At 41.7% G+C, this 21,718-nt stretch overlaps 1 protein-coding gene across 1 annotated transcript in view; it reads right to left on the bottom strand.

Annotated features, from left to right (window-relative positions):
- Nucleotides 1-21,718, bottom strand: part of ADGRD1 (adhesion G protein-coupled receptor D1) — a 398,243-nt gene that overhangs the window by 156,848 nt on the left and 219,677 nt on the right. Inside the window, exon 15 of the mRNA XM_038763906.1 lies at nt 18,399-18,522. Within this exon, the coding sequence (XP_038619834.1) occupies nt 18,399-18,522 (124 nt within the window). The remainder of the gene's footprint in view (nt 1-18,398; nt 18,523-21,718) is intronic.

The raw sequence follows: 21,718 nt of genomic DNA, 5'->3' as shown, positions 1-21,718 counted from the left end.
TTGGAAAGACCATAGGCCAGAGAGTCAAAGGACCTGTGTTCTACTCCCCGCTCCATGGCTTATCAGCTGGGTGACCTCAGCCAAGTCACAACTTCTTCATAACTCAGTCCCTCACTTGCAAAATGAGGATTCCATACCTGTTCTCCCTCCTACTTAGACTGTGAGCCCCATGGACGACCTGATTAACTTTCATTTTCCCCAGTGCTTGACATATAGTAAGCACTAACAAATACCACTATTATTATTATTATTATTATGACTATTTTTATACCACAAAGGCCCAAGAGCACTTCACTGTTGGATGCAAACTGTTGTACTCTCCTAAGTGCACAGTACAGTGATGACAATGATGGCATTTGTTAATAATAATAATAATGGCATTTATTAAGCGCTTACTGTGTACAAAGCACTGTTCTAAGTGCTGGGGAGGTTACAAGGTGATCAGGTTGTCCCACAGGGGGGCTCACAGTCTTCATCCCCATTTTACAGATGAGGTAACTGAGACTCAGAGAGGTTAAGTGACTTGCCCAAAGTCACACAGCTGACAATTGGCGGAGCCAGGATTTGAACCCATGACCTCTGACTCCAAAGCCTGGGCTTTTTCCAGTGAACCATGCTGCTTCCCAAGCACTTACCATGTGCAAAGCACTGTTCTAAATGCTGAGGAGGATACAAGGCAATCAGGATGTCCCATGTGGGGCTCCCCATTTTACAGATGAGGGAACTGAGGCACAGAGAAGTGAAGTGACTTGCCCAAAGTCACACGGCTGACAATTGGCCGAGCCGGTATTTGAACCCATGACCTCTGACTCCCAAGCCTGTAGCTCTTTCCATTGAGCCACACTTCTCTAAATGCTCTGCCATGTGTTCAATAAATACCACTGATTGGTAACATAGAAAAGGTGGGGGACAATGTTGCCCCAGTTTGACAAGAGCTGGGAAAGTTGAACTGTTTTGAGGGGGGAGCTGCAGTTCTTCAAAAACTCCTTCTCTCCCATAGTTTAGATGTTCACTATCCTCAGCCTCACTTTGAGTTTACTGACATTTATAGGGTGTTTATCACCTCCCCAATAAACAGAGCTACCAAACTGAACTCCATCCCCCTGGGTTCCTGTGGTAAAGTAAAATAAATTCTGACTATGATTACACTTGTCCTGGCAAATTACTAAGCGAAAAAACTTTAGAGAGAACAAAATTTCACCCACTCCACAAGTACATTGGTTTCACAGTCTACCTAGCTCAAATTGTCTGCTGGCGGATGGGGTAGGTAAATCAATAAAAGTATTTACCATGGTCATACTTAGGAGACCATGTCCCAGGGCACTTTCTTCCAGTGCAGGACTGTGATCCAGAGGAGTATATCATGGTTCTGGAGACCCAACCTAAACCAGACCCATAAATAATTCCCGCCTCCAGTGACAATCTTGGAAAAGCTGTTCAGGGCCCTAAAAACCCACTGATGTTTGGGGGAGGTTGAAGAGTTGGATCCCCCAAACTGATGCCCCTTTAGGCCTTTCTTTTTCTAAATTTGTGGACTCCAAAGGCTCAGAGAAAATCTAAAACAAACTATATTTTTTAATGATATTTGTTATTACGTGCCAGGCGGTGTACTGAGTGCTAGGATAGATACAAACTAATCAGGTTGGACATAGTCCATGTCCCACATGAAGCTCACGGTTTTAATTCCCATTTTACAGATGAGGTAACTGAGGGCCAGAGAAGTGAAGTGACTTGCCCCAGGTCACAGAGCAGACAAGTGGCGGAGCTGGGATTAGAACCCAGATCCTTCTGATGCCCAGGCCCATGCTGTATCCACCAGGCCATGCTGCTTCTCATAACAGGTTTTGTGCAATGTTTTGCTCAAGTCCACCTGATTCTGCTTGAACTTAAAGTGTCTCAAAGGAAAGTTTCTAACACTCCTAGATCACCAGGAAGAACATGGTACCTCTTCCGAGCTGTGTAATTCGGGGGTAGGAGTTGAGAAAGTGGTCAGCTGGGTGATAACTCACTGTCCTATCTGTGTTGGACAGGGTACAGACCACCTCAAAACCAGACTGTCAGTTAATCAATCAATGGTATGTCATTCAATCATTTATTGAGGGCTTACTGTGTGAAGAGCACTGTACTAAGCACTTGGGAGAGTACAACTATAAGCAGTCGCATTCCCTGCCTGCAATGAGCTTACAAGTCTAGAGTATTTATTAGGCATTTGATCTGTGCGGAGCACTGTAATGGCAGACAACAGTAAACTTAATAGATACAATCCCTGCCCTCATGCAGCTTACAGTCTAGTGAGGGAGACAGACTTTCAAATAAATTACAGATATGGGAAACAGCAGAAAATAAAGACATGGACATAAGGTTCTGTGGGAGCGGGGCAATTATCAAAGTGCTTAGGGGGTACAGAAGGCAGAAAGAAGGGGAGATGAGAAGTTAGTCAAGGAAGACTTTCTGGAAGAAATATGATTTTAGTAGGACTTTGAAGATGGTGTGAGTGTTGATCTGCCAGATATGAAGGGGGGAGGAAGTTCCAGGCAAGAGGAAGGTGGTGAGTAAGGAATCGAGGATGAGAGAGAGGAGACTGAGACACAATAAGTAGGTTGGTGTGAGAGGGGTGAATTGTGCAAGCTGAGTTGTAGTGGGAGAAGAGTGAGGTTAGGTAGAAGGGGGAGAGCTGATTGAGAGCCTTAAAGCTGACATTAAGGAGTTTCTATTGGATGTGGAGATGGTGGAGCAACCATTGGAGGGTTTTGAGGACTGGGCAGACCTACACAAGATCAATCAATTAATCAATCATATTTACTGAGTGCTTACTGTGTGCAGAGCACTGTGCTAGGCACTTGGGAGAGTACAATATAACAGAGTTTCACAATGAGTTTACAGTCTAGAGGATGAGCTTGCGTGATTTTTTTAGAAAAAATGATCCAAGCAACAGTGCCATATGTATTACATCAGACAATCAGCACTTAGAACAGTGTTTGGCACACAGTAAGCGCTTAACAAATCCCATTATTATTATTATAATTGTTAAATGATGACCCTACTGACAAACTAGCTCCTGTCCCAAGCTCCAAACTTTCCTGGGATACCCCTTTCCTGGGATTTTTTTTTGTTCTGTATATGTGAGAAGCAAACAACCCTTCCCTGTAATCAACATCTTCAGGCTATCATCAGCTAATCTTATCAGTCCATAGCCCAAGGAATAACTGTGGTATTTGTCAAGCACCAAGGTGCCAAGCACTGTACAAAGCAATGTACATGTAAGCAAAGCTAGGTCCTCTGTCCCACCCGTCTAGCTTCTCAAGAACCTTCCTTGGGCCCTCTGCCACTTGGCGGCTGTGTGGCCCTGGGCAAGCCACTTAACTTCTCAGTGCCTCAGTTACCTCATCTGTAAAATGTGACTGTGAACTCCAAGTGGACAACCTGATTACCTTATGTCTACCCCAGTGCTTGGAACAGTGTTTGACACATTATAAGTGCCTAACATATACCATAACTATTATTATAGACCTTTACTTTAGCCTTCTGGTGGTTTGGCATGATGCTTTAATAACCAGAATTTTTGAGTATCTAGAATCTCTTTCCTCCAAAATACCAGATAATGAAACTTTTGCTGCCCTACCCAAGACTGGTTGCCTTTTAATCCAGATTGTAAATTCCTCAAGGGCAAGGATTATGACTGCTAACTCTGTCTTTCCCAAGTGCTTAGTACAGTGCTGGGCACAGAGTAAGTGTTCAATAAATACCACTGATTAATGATTCTGTCTCCTGGCCTGCACATTTCTTTTGTGTAATGTTCACCTCATGGAGGAAAAATCTCTTTCCCTCCCGCCATCTTGGCAAACACTTGCTAAAATCAGGCTGATCTTTCACCATGCCTTTGCTAAGCAGATACTCTGCTGGCAGAGAGTACAGGTCTTCTGGCATGCTGCATATCCTGGGATATTAATAAAAGTACAACTTCTTCTATAGATCATTTCCTTGGCAAGAGGGTCTAAGGCATCTTGTCTTGGTTAGGGAAAGTGCAAATGCCCAAAAATAGCAATTGGAACTGAGTGAAGGAGTGACTTTCTTGGAACAATGCAGACCACATTGACTGTTCTTGCTGCCTCTTTAGGATGATGTGGACTGCCTCTCCTCCTCTGCAAAAATAGCAATGGGGCCCATCCTTCTCTGACGTCAGTTTCCCTTCCCGTAATCTTTGCTCTACCTGGTACCCCAGATTCATTTCTCCCTCCCCGCCTTGGAGATCCCATTAGCAAATAAATTATTCTTCCCTCCACAGCTACAGGTTGTGTTGACTCACCAGAGTGGGGCCAAAAGACTCACAGGAGAAATGGTTTTGGTGATGGTAGTCGGGGATTGGGGGTTGGTCTGGGAGTTACCTGGAATTGAGGAGCATGGAAGCAAGACTTATGAAGCCTATCTTCCATGCCTCTATCAAGAATCATTTTGAGTAAGGGAAGGAATTTAAGAAACTAGGCAATATCTCTGTACACAACTTAGCATCAAATACTGTAAGCCATGGAGAAGCAGCGTGGCTCAGTGGAAAATGCACAGGCTTGGGAGTCACAGGTCATGGATTCAAATCCTGCTCCGCCAATTGTCAGCTGTGTGACTTCGGTAAAGTCACTTCGCTTCTCTGTGCCTCAGTTGCCTCATCTGGCAAAATGGGTATGAAGACTGTGAGCCCCCCTTGGGACAACCAGATCACTTTATAACCTCCACAGCACTTAGAACAGTGCTTTGAACATAGTAAGTGTTTAATAAATGCCATCGTTATTATTATTATTATTAAATCAAGATCAAAAACACAGCACATCCATTAAATGGTGCAGGAAATTTGAGAAGAAATCCGTCTAGATTGTAAGTTCCTTGTGGGCAGGGAATGTGTCTACCATCTCTCTTATAATGTACTCTCCCAAGTGCTTAGTATAGTATTCCGCACACAGTAAGCAATCAGTGGTATTTATTGAGTGCAGAGCACTGTAGTAAGCATTTAGGAGTAAGCACTTACGATAATGACAGAAATAACCAGACACATTCCCTGCCAATAATGAGCTTACTGTCCAGAGGGTCAATAAATATAATTGATTGATTGAAATGTGGCTGTCCCGTACCAGAGTGTTCTGGCTCTTGCCTTAGAAATAAAACAATAGTCCCTTTCCACCTGAGAAGCTCTCGATAGATCCAAGATCTTGTTTTTCAGAGCTTCTAATTATTAATTAATTAATGATGGTATTTGTTAAGTGCTTACTATGTGCCAAGCATTGTTCTAAACACTGGGTAGATACAAGGTGATCAGGTTGTCCCATGAGGGGCTCACAGTCTATCTTCATTTTACAGATTAGATAACTGAGGCAAAGAGAAGTTAAGTGTCTTGCCCAAAGTCACACAGCTGACAAGTGGAGTAGCTGAGATTAGAACCCATGACTTCTGATTCCCAAGCCCGGGCTCTTTCCACTAAGCCACGCTGCTTCTATATATGGAAAGCTCCCAAAACAGTCCAAATTCCTTTTACCTGAATAAAGTCCACAGAATTTAATTCAGAATGAGGCTAGAGAAAAGAACACAGATTTGACAATTTCTGTCAGGATCCAAATTTAAAGATTCTTTTCATACCAAGGGGAGAGTTGTGGGGGTGTTTTGGGTTTTTTCATGATGATAATTCAACTAAACTTGTCCTGACCATTGCTTTGTTTCAGGCTAAATGCTATTTATTTCAGTGAGAGAATCAGAATGTGAGCCAAATCTGATAGACAGAGCAGCTGAGTAATAAAGACACAAATAATTCCAAGTTTTGCCTCTTGCTGCCAATAAATTACTTTGTCATAGGCCAGTGCCAACCACGCATCTGAGGGCCACATGGGTTGTAAATTTTTCCAACGGCATTATTACTTTTGTGAAATATGAGCAAAGCTGTTACAATTGTAAATCCCTGCTGGTTAGCTCAATAATAAAGGGGCCTAGTTTTGATTGTCCCGTATCTTACAGTCTATTCCTATATTGGTTTTGCACCTTGATATTCCTAATTGACAAATTCTGTTGGCGTTGTTTTAAGTGATCGTAAGCCATGACTGTAAGAACGTTCATTACAACTGAGCCCTCCCTCTATTGGAGAATAGTATTCAAAGTCACCATTCTTTGCACATTAATAGTTTTGTGCAGCAATAAATATGCCCCTGTGCTTTTTTCATTATCAGTGCCAGTAGATAAGCAGTACTTTTAAGCCATGCATTCCCACACGAGTTTCATATGGCTTATTTTGACTCATGGTTAGATTGGGGCCTGTAATATCATGACAACAAAAAAATTACACAGCATAAGGGAAATCAAACACTAGTGTTATGGTTTGGGCCCGGATCTGAGTTTCTATCCACTACCTCTAGAGCCCAGTACCTATTGAATGACACCCTGAGGTTTTCAGCAAAGGGATTAACTTCCCTGAATTTCTGGAGTGAGCCAGAAATTCGAAAAAATTGGAAATAATTTTTGGAAAAAATCCTCTTCTCCTGTAATTCTTAGAAGGATTTTAAAACATGGGATATGTTGCCGATTTGTACTTCCCAAGTGCTTAGTACAGTGCTGTGCAAACAGTAAGCACTCAATAAATACGATTGAATGAATGAATGAATGAATGAGAGGTGGTATGATTGTGAAATGAAGGGTGTGGCAGGGGAGGAGTAGGGGAAAGAGAATTAGGAAAAAGAGGTGAAGGAGGAGAAAAGAAAAACAATTTAATGACAATTGATGACAGTTTGGGTGTAGGCAATCCTTTTTGGACTTGCCCCAAGGAATAAGCGCAGCCCAAAGGATTGAGCACCTCCCGTATATCCAAAGAATTCAAAGGGGTATTTGAAGAAAGTGGAGGAAGTCCGTAACTGTGAAGTAGCTCCTAACCCTGGCTCCACCACTTACCTGCTGTGTGACCTTAGGCGAGTCACTTAACTTCTCCATTCCTCGTTTACCTCAACTGTATAATGGGGATTAATTACCTGTTCTCCCTTCTACTTAGACTCTGAGCCCCATGTCCATATCCACCCGGAAAAACATAATTTTTATATACATATATGCATACATATATGTGTGTATACTATATATGTATAATATACATATTATATTATATATTACATATATAATATACACATGAATAAAATGTCTCCAGGGAACAACTTTGTGCCATTTCAAAGGTAGACCTGTAAGGATTACTGAGATTGGCTAGATCCATGGAAAAATTATTTATGGACACAAGCAGTTCATGCTCTAATAAGGGGGAAAACATAAAAATAGTGCCATCCAAGTAAATAACTGAAGGTACAGTGGAAGGTACTATGTGCAATGCGCTCAGAATGATATAAAGAAGTGCATAGATGCTGGAGAATGCTGGTAGGGTATCTGTAAATTCAAAGGCCAGGACCTAAATTGGGGGATTATGGAAAGGGTGTATGAGGGGGAGGTATTACTCTAGGAGTGATATTATACCCTTACAGACAGTCCAAAAATGGTCATTTCTACTAAATTGGGTTCTAAATAGATGAACAAACCTGTCAGGTTGAGACGGTGTCACCAAAATGTCTTAAAAGAATTCAGATGTGCTAATCTCTCTATCATGGAGTCTAAACTGGGATTTAGATCTAAACTGGGAGTCAGGGGGCTTGGATTCTAATCCTGGAACTGACATTGGTCTGCTGTGTGAACTTGGGCAAGTCGCTTAAATTGTCTATGCCTCAGTTTCCTCAACTGTAAAATGGGGATTCAATACCTGTTCTCCCCCTACTTAGACTTTGAACCCCACTGGGACAGAAACTGTGCCTGACCTAATTAACTTACCCCAGTGTTTGGAAGACAAAGATGAAGAAGAGGCAACGATGAAGAAGAAGAAACTGGAACAAGAATAGGCCATAAGAATGAAAAAGGGACTTTCTTTGGAAGTATTTTCAAAGGCAAAATTTGTTTTAGTAAAGAAAATAACAATGATTTTCTATTTCAAAAGATCTAAAAAATGCATCCGCCTTTAATGTTGCCCCTTACACAATCGTGTTTCCCTATAAACAACCTTCTCTTTTAGTAGAGAATCTGACTAATAGGTCTTCCTAGAATATATCCCACATTCACCCCTGGCTGTTTAAAAAGAGAGTGAAGGGCCCTGTTTGCAAAAAGTTCCAAATGAAGTACTTTATACCCAGACATGAGGAGCTACTTGTAAACACAATGACAAGTAATAATAATTATTAGGCATCTGCCAGATGTTTATTATGTGCTCACACAAAAGATAATGAAATTGGACATGTTCTACATGAGTCTGGCAAGATCGTAATCTATTTTATTCTCATTTTAATGATGCGATGAGAGAATTGAGGCCCAGAGATCCTAAGTGATTTGCCCAAGGTCACACAGCAAGGCTGTGGTGGAGCTGGGACTCAAATCCAGATTTTCTACCTAGTCAACTTCTCTTTCCATCAGCATCTTGCAATTAATCCACTGGGAGCAGATAGAAAGTATTTTCATCAACACGATTTTGGCCATTATACCCTTTCACTTAAGAGCTGATTTCTTTCCTCAGTTTTGTGGTATCCACAGCCTGAGAATTTCACTGTGTGTATTGAAGTTCCTAGCCCTCTGAAAATGCATAGGTTGGTCATCTTAAACCAGTAGACTCCACATTCCTTTTTCACTTTCTTTTGTTACCGAACAAAAGAAGATGCCAGAGAGCCGGGTTCTAGTTATTAAAGACCTTTGGACACTTTGAAAAAAGTCTCCCAGCATCAATCAATCAATCAATCAATCGTATTTATTGAGCGCTTACTGTGTTCAGAGCACTGTACTAAGCGCTTGGGAAGTACAAGTTGGCAACATATAGAGACAGTCCCAACCCAACAGTGGGCTCACAGTCTAAAAGGGGGAGACACAGAACAAAACCAAACATACTAACAAAATAAAATAAATAGAATAGATATGTACAAGTAAAATAAATAAATAAATAGAGTAATAAATATGTACAAACATATATACATATATACAGGTGCTGTGGGGAAGAGAAGGAGGTAAGATGGGGGATGGAGAGGGGGACGAGTGGGAGAGGAAGGAAGGAAGGAAGGAAGTACGCAATTTGTTCTAATCCCTCAGGAGAAATCTATGGCACCACACACAGCTAAGTGAGAGACACCATTAGCCTGTTGGGTGCCTTTGCAGCACAGAAGAAAAAGTACTCATCATTTTGACATCCTGTTATTTAGTGGCACATCTTCAACTTGAACCTATTTATTTCCAATCATTAGACATGCTCAGAACTACCATTTGCTAGGCAGTTTATTCCTAAACACATCTAATGCACTCCAGACTCGTACATTACCTGTTTATAGAAAACTGTTCTTATATTGACACTAAAATGGGGTTGTCATCTCCCCCAAAATTCAAACGCAAAGTAATTCACTCAGGAAATGTGGATATATTTTTTTCAAGTCAACCAGACAAGTTTGATTATCAAGGAATAGACCTTGAAAAAAGTAGTCAAGACTAGACTGGCAGTTAGAGCTGAAACTCTAAGAGAATTTGTTGTTGTTGTTTTCCTTTGAGATAAAATGCATCTTTATTTGAAGCCTTAGATCAAACTAGTAAAACGGCAATATTGTTTGATGAAAATAATAATCATGGTGATATTTGTTAAGTGTTTACTGTGTGCTAAGCACTGGGGTAGATACCAAATAAGCAGGTTGGACACAGTCTCTGTCCACATGGGGCTACAGTAGTAATCTCCATTTTACAGATGAGATAACTGAGGCACAGAGGAGTGAAGTGACTAGCCCAAAGTCAACCAGCAGACAAGTGGCAGGGCTAGGATTAGAAGCCAGGTCCTCTGCCTCCCTGGTTTATAGTCATTCCACTAGGCCATGTGGCTGCTTGGCTTGTTTAATCATCCTGACAGAGTTTACCCACTAAACATCTGGTGAATACAGAAGGAGTTTCCATAAATGGCAAAATCTCTGGCCAATTTTGCAGGTGAAATCTCCAGTTCACCTGGGCCAGACAGGCAATCCTCCTAAGGATAAATGCCAAGAGATGATGGGATGTTTTCCATAAAGCGCGGCCAAGAACTTGGCAGGGGAGCCTCTGCCATAATTGCCAACTCAAGACCCATGAATTCAGATTCCAGTTCCATCACGGATCATCTTAGAGTAGACCTTTCACCCCTATAATTAGCTTATCTGTAATTTAGCTCATCCACTCACACCGCATCAACTATCACCACTACACGGATCATTCTCCAATCTACAACTCCAGCCCTAACCTCTCTCTTTCTCTGCAATCTCTCACTGTGGGCAGAGACTGTATGCGATTATTCTATTGGACTGTACTTTTGCAAGCTCACAGTCCAATGCTCTGCATACAGTAAGCACTCAATAAACGTCACTAATTGATTGATGTCTACTTGGAATACCCATTGAGACTTCAAGCTCAACATGTTGAAGACTAAACTTATCTTCCCACCCAACCCCCTCTCTTCACCCGACTTTCCCATCATTTTTGTGACATCACCATCCTCCCAGTCTAACAAGCTCAGCATTATCTTTGACTCAGTTCCCCCACATCCCCATAGCATTTACCAACTGCCAACCTACTCACTGCACCTCAATCTTGTTTACCTCATTGTTGACCCTTTACCCAGGTCTTCCCTCTGGCCTGGAACTCCCTAACCTCTCATTTACAACATGTCACAACTCTCCCCACCTTTAAAGCCTTATTAAAATCACATGTCCTCCAAGAGGCCTTCCCTGATTTTGCCCTCATTTCTCCTCTTCCCTCTCCCTTTGGCATCACAATTGGATCTGTACCCTTAAGTACTTGATATCACCATTTTCTCCTTGCATAATTTCTTTTAATGTCTCTTTCCCCATCAGACCCTAAGCTCCCTGTGAATAAGGACCGTTTCTACCAACTCTGTCATTTTGTTCTTTCCCCAGCACTTGGTACAGTGGTCGCCTTACAGTAAGCACTCAATAAATATTGATTAAATATCTTTATACTTGGTTACTTCCTACCTGTATGTCTCTCCTACTGAACTGTGGAATGTGAGCTCCTTGCGGGCAGGGATTGTCACTCTTTATTGTTATATTTTACTTTCCCAAGCACTTAGTGCAGTGCTCTGCACCCAGTAAGTGATTAATAAATACAACTGAATAAATGAACTCTAGGCTGTAAGTTCGTCTTCTAGACTGTAAGCTTGTAGTGGGCAGGGAATGTGTCTGTTTATTGTTATATTGTTCTCTTCCAAGTGCTTAGTACAGTGGACTGCACAAATTAAGTGCTCAATAAATGCAATTGAATAAATACAATTGAATGAACTGTAAGCACCTTAACACCTCTATTGGATGGTACTGTCTGAAGTATTTAGTAGTGTTCTACACACAGTAAGCACTCAATGATGATAATGTTGGTATTTATAAAGTGCTTACTATGTGCCAAGCACTGTTCTAAGTGCTGGAGGAGTTACAAGGTAATCAGGTTGTCCCACGTGGGGCTCATAGTCTTAATCCCCATTTTACAGATGAAGTAACTGGGGCACAGAGAAGTTAAGTTACTTGCCCAAAGTCACACAGCTGACAAGTGGCAGAGCTGGGATTAGAACCCATTGATTGATTGATTAATCTTTGGCTTCAATTACTTAACTGACCATTGGGAAAATAACAGTGCTTGTCCATTCCCAACTTGTACTTCCCAAGCACTTAATAAGTGCTCTGTGCACAGTAAGTGCTCAATAAATATGATTGAATAAATGAATCTCAGTAGAAAAATGATTCCCGTTTAACACATGAAATTCATTCATTCATTCAATTGTATTTATTGAGCGCTTACTGTGTGCAGAGCACTGTACTAAGTGCTTGGGAAGTACAAGTTGGCAACATATAGAGATGGCCCCTATTCAACAGTGGGCTCACAGTCTATGAAATGACACGATGGAGTGTCCCATCACGAATGCTTAGCGGACCTTGGTCCCAAGAGTTCAGGACTGAGAGCTGGCATGAAAGATTGGATATCGTATCACTAACATTCGTCAAAACTTCGCTCATACTCTCTCCTTCCAGCCAGCCTTGCCCCCACTGGGGCACAGTGTGCAATGGGCATGCAGAAAGGCATGGCTGCAGCACATCACCAAGAGCCCAGAGAGGGCTTTTACACGCAAGACCTATTTTAGTCATACAAGACTGAACCTGTGCTTTAGTGCCACCACATCATTGGGAGGTTTAGGAAAGTGCTTAATATGACAACTAAGTGATAAAAAAAAAATCCAAGGGACTATTGCAAACATCACTGCCGGCCACATAAACCACTTTATCTGAGTTTATTTCATCTCTTCTTGTAAATTTCCTTTTCTTCAAAACATCTTTTGAAGCAAATCACAGGAATGACTGATTGAAGGCAGATTTTATCATAAACATATCTTTGGAATCATGACAGTCCATCTTTTTTAAAGCTATGTCATGAGCTGGAGGTTCTCTAAACTCCCGATGTGTCTGTCCTTGATTCCTTCTATTATTTAAACCCCTTGATTGTGAGACCCATGAAGGACAGGGACCATGTTTAATTCCCACCTGTATATTTTATCCCAGCAGTTAGTACAGTGCTCTACACGCATAAGCACTTACTAAATACTCTTATTACTACTATTACTACTAAACAGGGACAGATACTTCTAAACATGTACAATTTACATGTCAGTTATTTTAACAGTTACTTCGACCAAGTTCTCCAGCTCCATTATATGCCCTATACAAACATTCATTTGGACACATATTATTATTATGGTATTTGTTAAGCACTTACTATGTGCCAAACACTGCTCTAAGTGCCAGGGTAGATACAAGGTATTCAGTTTGTCCCACGTGGGGCTCACAGTCTTAATCCCCATTTTACAGATGAGGTAACTGAGGCACAGAGAATTTAAGTGGCTTGCCCAAGGTCACACAGCAGACAAGTGGAGGAGCCGAGATTAGAACCAACGTCCTCTAACTCCCAAGCCCATGCTCTTCTTTCTACTAAACCACGCTGCTTCTCATAGCCTCCTCATGAATGTATATGAAGGAAAAGATGAGAAGAATTTAAAACCTTAATGAAAAGATGAAACCCAACTAGGATATCAATATAAATAATTATAATAATATTAGTATTTGTTAAGTGCTTCCTATGTGTCAAGCACTGTTGACTTGACACCTGTCCACATGTTTTGTTTTGTTGTCTGTCTCCCCCTTCTAGACTGTGAGCCCATTGTTGGGTAGGGACCGTCTCTATATGTTGCCAACTTGTACTTCCCAAGCGCTTAGTACAGTGCTCTGCACACAGTAAGCGCTCAATAAATATGATTGAATGAATGAATACTGGGGTAGACAAAAGTAAATTAGTTCAGACACAGTCCCTGTTCCAAATGGGACTGACAGTCTAAGAAGGAGGGAGAACTGGTATTGAGGAAACTGAGGCACAGAGAAGGTAAGTGACTTGCCCAAGGCCACCCAGCAGGCAAATGGTAGAGCCGGGATTATGATGATCATTCTCATTTTTGCTACCCTCTCTAATCAATTCAAAAATAAAACCAAATATACTGTCATGGAATAATAATTTGCTTTTAATAGCATTTGGATGTTACTTCTCTAAACACCAGAAAGAATTCCAAAGTCAGAGTTAAGAAATGACTTGGTTTAGCTCATAAAGTTAAAACATGGCAAGATTAATTCCTTTGAAAATTAGACTAAAAACAGATGATCTCTTTATGGTAAAGGCCATTCTAAAATAGATTCCTGCAGTCAAGGGGTAAACCTCCAACATTAAGAATTATTTTTAAAAAGCCATAAAACCACAACCCAAATAACAGCCAATTTAGAAAGTCTGTTGGCCAGAGGTGAAAAGTGTGGTGAGAAGGGAAAGAAGGGGTTGGGGGAGCGGTGATGGAGGGGAAGAGTCTAATTATTAGTCATTGATAATCCAATGGAATTTGCTCATAAATCAGTTAAATGGCTATTTCACATTTCACCTCCCGTAATCACTTTCCAACACGTTTTTAATTTCTCCAATTTTCTCTGAGGCAAATACTTTCACCACGAGTCTCCATCATCCTATTAATTGCCAACCAGCTCTGTTGGGAAAGTGATATTGGGTATTTAGCTACAGCTGGGAATCAAACAAACTCAAGCGCAGTTTAAATGTCAGAGACGGGTTTAAAACAAAGCAGGTTTTCAGGATTGGGAAATTTTCTTTCACTCTGCACAGAGATAATGGGAGTGATGATTGGATCTAGATGCAGCAGGCAACCAATGCAAGGCTTAGTGGGATTCTGTTTGGCTTTTCTATGTTAAAATGTGATTATGGAAAGAAGGAAAAAATTAACTGAAACAAACCTGAGGATCGAGGCAAATCTTAGCAATTATGAACACACTTGAAAAATGCAAATTTAGTCCATGTCTCCCTTACATTCACGCCACTTCTGCAGAATATCTTTGCTCCAAAGAGCTATTCACTCATTCTGTCCTTGGGTCTGGAGATGTAATCCCCACAGAGTTTTGTTGAGTATCAAAGGGTGGAATCAGGCCTGGGGTGAATAAAAGGATATTTGGCCCAGCATATTAACATTTTACATTAACTGTAATTGAGCCCTCTTTAGAAAGGTAAAATTTGGAGTAGCTCAGAGAGTTTTGGCAATAAATGGACGAGCTTGTTCATCCCTAGCCAGGATTGCTCAATAGTGAAAAGAGTTCCCAGGAAAAATCATAACCCAGGACTTGGAAAGACCAATTTATTTCAGCATTTGATTGTTTCAAATGAACTCGAGGAGCCAGATGATGTAATCTCGCTATAACACCCAACATCGTGATGGCTTACCAGGATTGTGTACCCCAAAACAAAATTGGAGAGTTGCATAATGATCTTGTGAATTCAGGATCGTCTCAGAAAGATTCAAACACAGAAATCAGCAGGCAATCCCAATCCATTTCCTCTTTGCCTAAGTATTGGTTATTTCATATTGATTTTATCAGACTGGACAAAGCAAACAGGTTTTGTTTGCTCACTGAAGACAACTTGGGAATAAACTAGGGGAATCTCATCAAGAAGTTAATAACTGGGACATGTATACTTGGGAATTGATCTGATGCTACTGTATCTACCCCAGCCTTTAGCACAGTGTTTGGCTTATTGTAAGCACTTAAAAATATTATTATTATTATTAGGGAGGAGCTGGCTGTGGTGGACATATGTGAATTCATCATCATCAATGGAATTTATTAACACGTACTGTGAGCAAAGCACTGTACTAAGCACTTGCGAGAGTACGATACAACAGAGTTGGGAGGAACGTTCGCTACCACAACACATTCACAAATCTTTAAAGTTGTCACAGTCCCATCCTCAGAAAATTACAGCGATGTTTCTTAAAGATCAAAGTACAATCAATCTTATAGAACTCCTCTAGACTGTAAGTTCCTCCTCTAGATGATAAGCTCCTCCAACAGTTTTTTTCGTGGTATTTGTTAAGAACTTATTGTGTTCCAGGCACCATACTAAGTGCTGGGGTTGATACAAGCTAAGCAGATTGGACACAGCCCCTGTCCCACATAGGGCTCATAGGCTTAATCCCCATTTTTCTAGACTGTGAGCCCGTTGTTGGGTAGGGACTGTCTCTATCTGTTGCTGAATTTTACTTTCCAAGCGCTAAGTGCAGTGCTCTGCACACAGTAAGCGCTCAATAAATACAATTGAATGAATGAATTTTACTGTTGAGGTAACTGAAGCATCTATTGTCTTGCTCACCCCTTCCTAACTGTCTGGAACTACCTCCTGCTTCATATCTGACAGACCACTGCTCTCCCAGTCTTCAAGGTCCTACTAAAATCTTGTCTCCTTCAGATAGACTTCTCTGACTATTCTCTCATGATAATAATTATTAATAATTTTGGTATTTTTTAAGCACTTACTATGTGCCAGACCCAGCACTGGGCTGGGTACAAGCAGACTGTGTTGGACCCAGTCCCAGCTCCACGTGGGGCTCACAGTCTTGATCCCCATTTTACAGATGAGTTAACTGAGGCACAGGGAGGTGAAGTGACTTACCCGAGGTCACACAGCAGACAGGTGGAGGAGCCAGGATAGAACATATGACCTTCTGATGCCCAGGCCCATGCTTTCTTTACTATGCCATGCTACTTCTCTCACTTCATCATAGATGAGAAGCAGTGTGGCTCAGCGGAAAGAGCACGGGCTTTGGAGTCAAAGGTCATGGGTTCAAATCCCAGCTCCAGCACATCTGCTGTGTGACCTTGGGCAAGTCACTTAACTTCTCTGAGCCTCAGTTACCTCATCTGCAAAATGGGGATTAAGACTGTGAGCCCCACATGGGACAACCTGATCACCTTGTATCCCCCCAGCACTTAGAAGAGTGTTTTGCATTAGTAAGCACTTAACAAATGCCATTATTATTAATAATAATAATAATAATGATAATTATGGCATTTATTAAGCACTTACTATGTGCCCAGCACTGTTCTAAGCACTGGGGAGGTTACAAGGTGATCAGGTTGTCCCTTGTGGGGCTCACAGTCTTCATCCCCATTTTACAGATGAGGTCACTGAGGCACAGAGAAGTTAAGTGACTTGCCCAAAGTCACACAGCTGACAACTGGTAGAGCCAGGATTTGAACCCATGACCTCTGACTCCAAAACCCGGGCTCATTCCCCTGAGCTATGCTGCTTCTCTCCACCACATTTCCCCAACTCCTGCATTTGAGTCCTCACTCCCTAAGCACTTAAGTACTTACCTCAACTCCCTCCCTCCCTCCCCAAAGCTTTGCATGTAGTAAGCGCTTAACAAATGCCATTATTATTATTAATCTCTCCACCATATTTCCCCAACTCCTGCATTTGAGTCCTCACTCCCTAAGCACTTAAGTACTTAACTCCCTCCCTCCCTCCTCAAAGCCCTTTTATGTCCAACTCTGAATTCTGTTGCTTTCTCCTACCTGTAGTTTATTTTAGAGCCTGCCTCCCTTTCTAGATTATAAATTCCTTGAGGGTAGGGATCAGTAAATGCTCAATAAATACCAATGATTGATTGATCGACTGTACTTTCCCAAGTGCTTATTCGAGTGCTGTGTGCAGAGTGAGCACTCAATAAACAGTGCTGATGGGCTGACTGATTGATCTGCAAAGGTTGTGCACACTATGTAAGTGCTGTTGCTTCTGATGATGATGGTGACAATAATGTGCACCTTACATTTTGCCCGAAGGGTCCTTGGATAGGCAAACCAGGCATCAAAATGTGTCCTGAATAAATCTGGAGGAAGCAAAATTTTGGGTCATGACCTAAGTGGTCTGCACAACAAAGCATATAAATCAATATTAATATTATCTAAATTTCCTTAAGCACATTTCGTCTTAAGAACTCAGGAATCTGTCCCATCCATAATTTTATTTTATCCTTTCAAGTCTCTGTGAGTTGAAGAGGACAAGGTATTAAGCCCATTTTAATGAAGGGAGAATTGGAACAACATAGTAACTTCCTTAGGACAAGGATCATGTCTATTTAGTCTTTTGTAATCTCTCAAGCATTTAGTACAGTGCCGTATACACAGTAAGCACTCAGTAAATACCGTTGATTGAACAGACAAGAGTAAGTGACTGCCAAGAGTTAAAAGAGGTGTATCCTTGACTAGTGGATAGATGAGGGGCTAAGGAGTCAAATAATAATAATAATAATGTTGGCATTTATTAAGCACTTATTATGTGCGAAGCTTTGTTCTAAGCACTGGGGAGGATACAAGGTGATCAGGTTGTCCCATGTGGGGCTCACAGTCTTCAGTCCCACTTTACAGATGAGGGAACTGAGACACAGAGAAGTGAAGTGACTTGCCCAAAGTCACAACAGCTGACAAGCGGTGGAGCCAAGATTTGAACCCATGACCTCTGGCTCATATGCCCGTGCTCTTTCCACTGAGTCACGCTGCTTCTCTGGACTCTGCAGTTAAGTGCTGTGTGACTTTGGGCAAGTCACTTAACTTCTCTGTGCCTCAGTTTCCTCAACTGTAAAATGGGGATTCAAATGCCTGTTCTCCCTCCAACTTAGACTTTGAACCTCTTGTGAAACAGGGACAGTGTCTGATCTGATTAACTCAGAACAGTGCTTGAGACACAGTAAGTCCTTATTGATAATAAGAATAACAATAGTAGCCCCTAGTCATACAGTCGGAGCAGAGCTGAGCTAGAACTTTATATCTTCTAACATTAGAGCCATTGTCCTGGACCGCGTCTGATGAAACCAGCAGCCACTAATATGAACACTCTGTCTCTGTTAGAGAAAACAAGCTTGGAGGACATAGAAAAGTTGCTTGAAACAACTGATTGCTAGAGTTTTATCTCACCTCCAGAGGTACCACTTGCATTAGGATGGCGAAGTTGGTGAGGTGGTTACAGTGGCAGATTGAGTAGCTGAGATTCCCCCTGGAAAGCACACAGCCTTCATTCGACCACACGCCTTCTCCCGAACTGGAAAGCACAAAGAAAACTGCATTGAGTCCTGGTTCAGATGAACTTTTCCGGCATCATTCAGCATACATCCAATTAATTATATGAGATATAAATTTTTTTAAAATATGTATTTCCAGAAACTGAGACTCTCAAGTGTCAGTCATAGAGATTCCTTCACTAACTAAAAGCAGGTAACTCCTTGGGGAAAATCATTTCATAGAGATGAATACATTAAATAAATCCAGTTGCTCTTTGCTAAGTATGCAGTTCCAATTGTATTTTGTGCTATCAATCTTAGCTCAGAATTCTGTAATTTATGATTAACTGGCAAAGACATGGTTTTTATTTTAGCTAAAATGAACTAAGCACATTGTAATTGTACTTTAATCTAACTTTCAGGTCTTAGGAGAAAATGTCACTGAAGACACCCAGTAAGAAGAGAAACAGGCATCACCTTGTAAGACTCCATAAAATCACCAAATTCAAGACAGGAACAAATGAATATCCTCCCTTTCCTCTCCATCCAAACTGCTACCCTGCTCGTTCAATCTCTCATCCTTACCTGACTGCATTACTGCATCAGCCTCCTCTCTGATCTCTCATCCTCCTGTCTCTCCCCACGTCAATCTATACTTCACGCTGCTGCCCGGATCGCCTTTGTACAGAAACGCCCTGGGCATGTTACTCCACTCCTCAAAACTCTCCAGTGGCTACCAATCAACCTACGCATCAGGCAAAAACTCCTCACTCTTGGCTTCAAGGCTGTCCATCACCTGGCCCCCTCCTACCTCACCTCCCTTCTTTCCTTCTCCAGCCCAGCCTGCACCCTCCACTCCTCTGCCGCTAACCTCCTCACTGTGCCTTGTTCTCGCCTGTCCTGCCATCGACCCCTGGCCCATGTTCTCCCCCTGGCCTGGAATGCCCTCCCTCCGCACATCCGCCAAACTAGCTCTCTTCCTCCCTTCAAAGCCCAACTGAGAGCTCACCTCCTCCAGGAGGTCTTCTCAGATTGAGCCCCCTCCCTCCTCTCCCCCTCCTCCCCCTCCCCATCCCCCCACCTTACCTCCTTCCCCTCCCTACAGCACCTGTATATCTGTATATATGTTTGTACATATTTATCACTCTATTTATTTATTTATTTATTTTACTTGTACATATTTATTCTATTTATTTTATTTTGTTAATATGTTTTGTTATCTGTCTCCCCCTTCTAGACTGTGAGCCCGCTGTTGGGTAGGGACCGTCTTTATATGTTCCCAACTTGGACTTCCCAAGCGCTTAGTACAGTGCTTTGCACACAGTAAGCACTCAATAAATATGACTGAGTGAATGAATGAATGAATGAATAATTCACAGCCTGTTCCTATCTGCAGTAATCTAATGACCCCCAAACCCCATTTCAACATTAGCAAAGTGTGGGTTTTCTTCAATTTGTGAGGGTTTTGGCAAACAGATTCCAACCATTTCAGCAAATGGTTGAGTGGATTGTAAAGGAAAATAGTGAAAAATAGCTAAATCTCCAACTGCTAATCAACCAATCAGTGGTATTTATTGCTCCCTTAAGGTGTGCAGAGCACTGGCACTTGGGAGAGTTCAAAAGACTAAGCACAGTCCCTGCCCTCAGGGACTCCTTGAAATCTGTGGGTATGTTTGCTGTAAAAATGATTCCATTGCACGCACCTAGCTCATTATAGAAACTTAACACATATAATATTAATTGATTACGGTGCTGGTTTGAAAATAACTTACTGGTGACTATTAAAGATCGTTCTTTTAAATTTGGAAGGATTCATGAAAACCTCTAATCAATACGTGCAAGGAAGAATTTCTCCTCTTGACAGTCCCTCTTATGTTTCCTCTTTGTAATGTAATCAAAGTTGTACGTGATCTACAGGGCCTGAAAATGTAATATTTAGATGTGCAGTTGGAAGTGTGTGTGTGTGTTTGTAGAAGCTGCATGTGGAAACTTGTACTTCCCAAGTGCTTAGTATAGTGCTCTGCACACAGTAAGCACTCAATAAATACGATTGATTGAATGAATGAATGAATGAATGAAAGAGCTTAGGATTCAAAACGTAGCTCACCCACTTTTGTCCCCATTGGCAAAAGATTTAATTTTCTATGCTGGCTTCCTCATCAATCGGTGGTATTTACTGAGCTGTAGCTGCATATACAGCACAGTAGGAAGTGCGTGGGAAAGTATCCTTTCATTGACCCTGAAAGGGTCGCCTTGAGACCTATTCTATGTGTACGTATGAACCAGGGTGAAATATTGAGGCCTGTCTGTCATCCCAGTTGATTCCCTATTGTCCGATGCTATGAGCCATGTACTTCTCTTCCCCCTCCCAGGTTTTGGAAGCAGGGGACCTAAGCATGTTGACTAGTTTGGGGAAAAACATGCTTCCAAATGACTGTAATTAGCACAAACTGAGCAAGCCAGCCACCCCAGGCAACTTGGTGAGTACCTTCCAACACTAACAGAATCATTCACTCCATTCTGTCTCGGTGCCATCAGCTGAGGAGAGCCTGGAGAGGCAGTGGCACTGCCAGATTGAGGAGCTCTTTGAATTATTCATTCACAACCGAAATTTGTGGATTCCCATTTCTAATGAGTCAAAGTACAGTGAAGAGCTAGAGACTGTTAGAACAACTGTCCCCTTTGCTCTTTCCCAAGGGCAATTGAAGGACACCAGTCATCATGGGTACATTCCCCTCTCAGCTACTTCAAGTTTGATTGCTGAAAAACACTCATTTCATTCTGTATTCCATTTAATATTCACTCAATGGAGTATGTAATCGAGATAGCATTGAGAAATCGGGATTAGAACAGAGGTCCTTCTGACTCCCAGGAGTGTGCTCAATCCACTAGGCCAAGCTACTTCTCTGAAATATTGTTCAGAGTCCTTTGACCCACCCTTTATATCGATAATAATTAGTGGGGGGTGGTATTTGTCAAGCCCTCCACTAAGCATGGGGGTAGATACAAAATTATCAGGTCAGACCCAATTTCTTCTAGGATTTTTAAAGCAATCTGCTCTTTTGGGAACTACCCAGCTCTGCATTACAACCAGGTTAAACGTTGACCTGAACTCTTCCCTCTTCATAGTAATAAGGCAATGTTCTTTGACGTCTATGAGCGGACCACATGAATCCCAGAAAATCCTGTTCTTGCCAGGATGGAGAACAGTATATAATAATAATAATAATGATGGCA

This window comes from Tachyglossus aculeatus, chromosome 21 (genome assembly GCF_015852505.1).
Source record: "Tachyglossus aculeatus isolate mTacAcu1 chromosome 21, mTacAcu1.pri, whole genome shotgun sequence".
NCBI classification, from domain to species: domain Eukaryota; kingdom Metazoa; phylum Chordata; class Mammalia; order Monotremata; family Tachyglossidae; genus Tachyglossus; species Tachyglossus aculeatus.
Note: the sequence above shows the minus strand (reverse complement) of the source record. Positions and strands in the feature narration are given on the sequence as shown.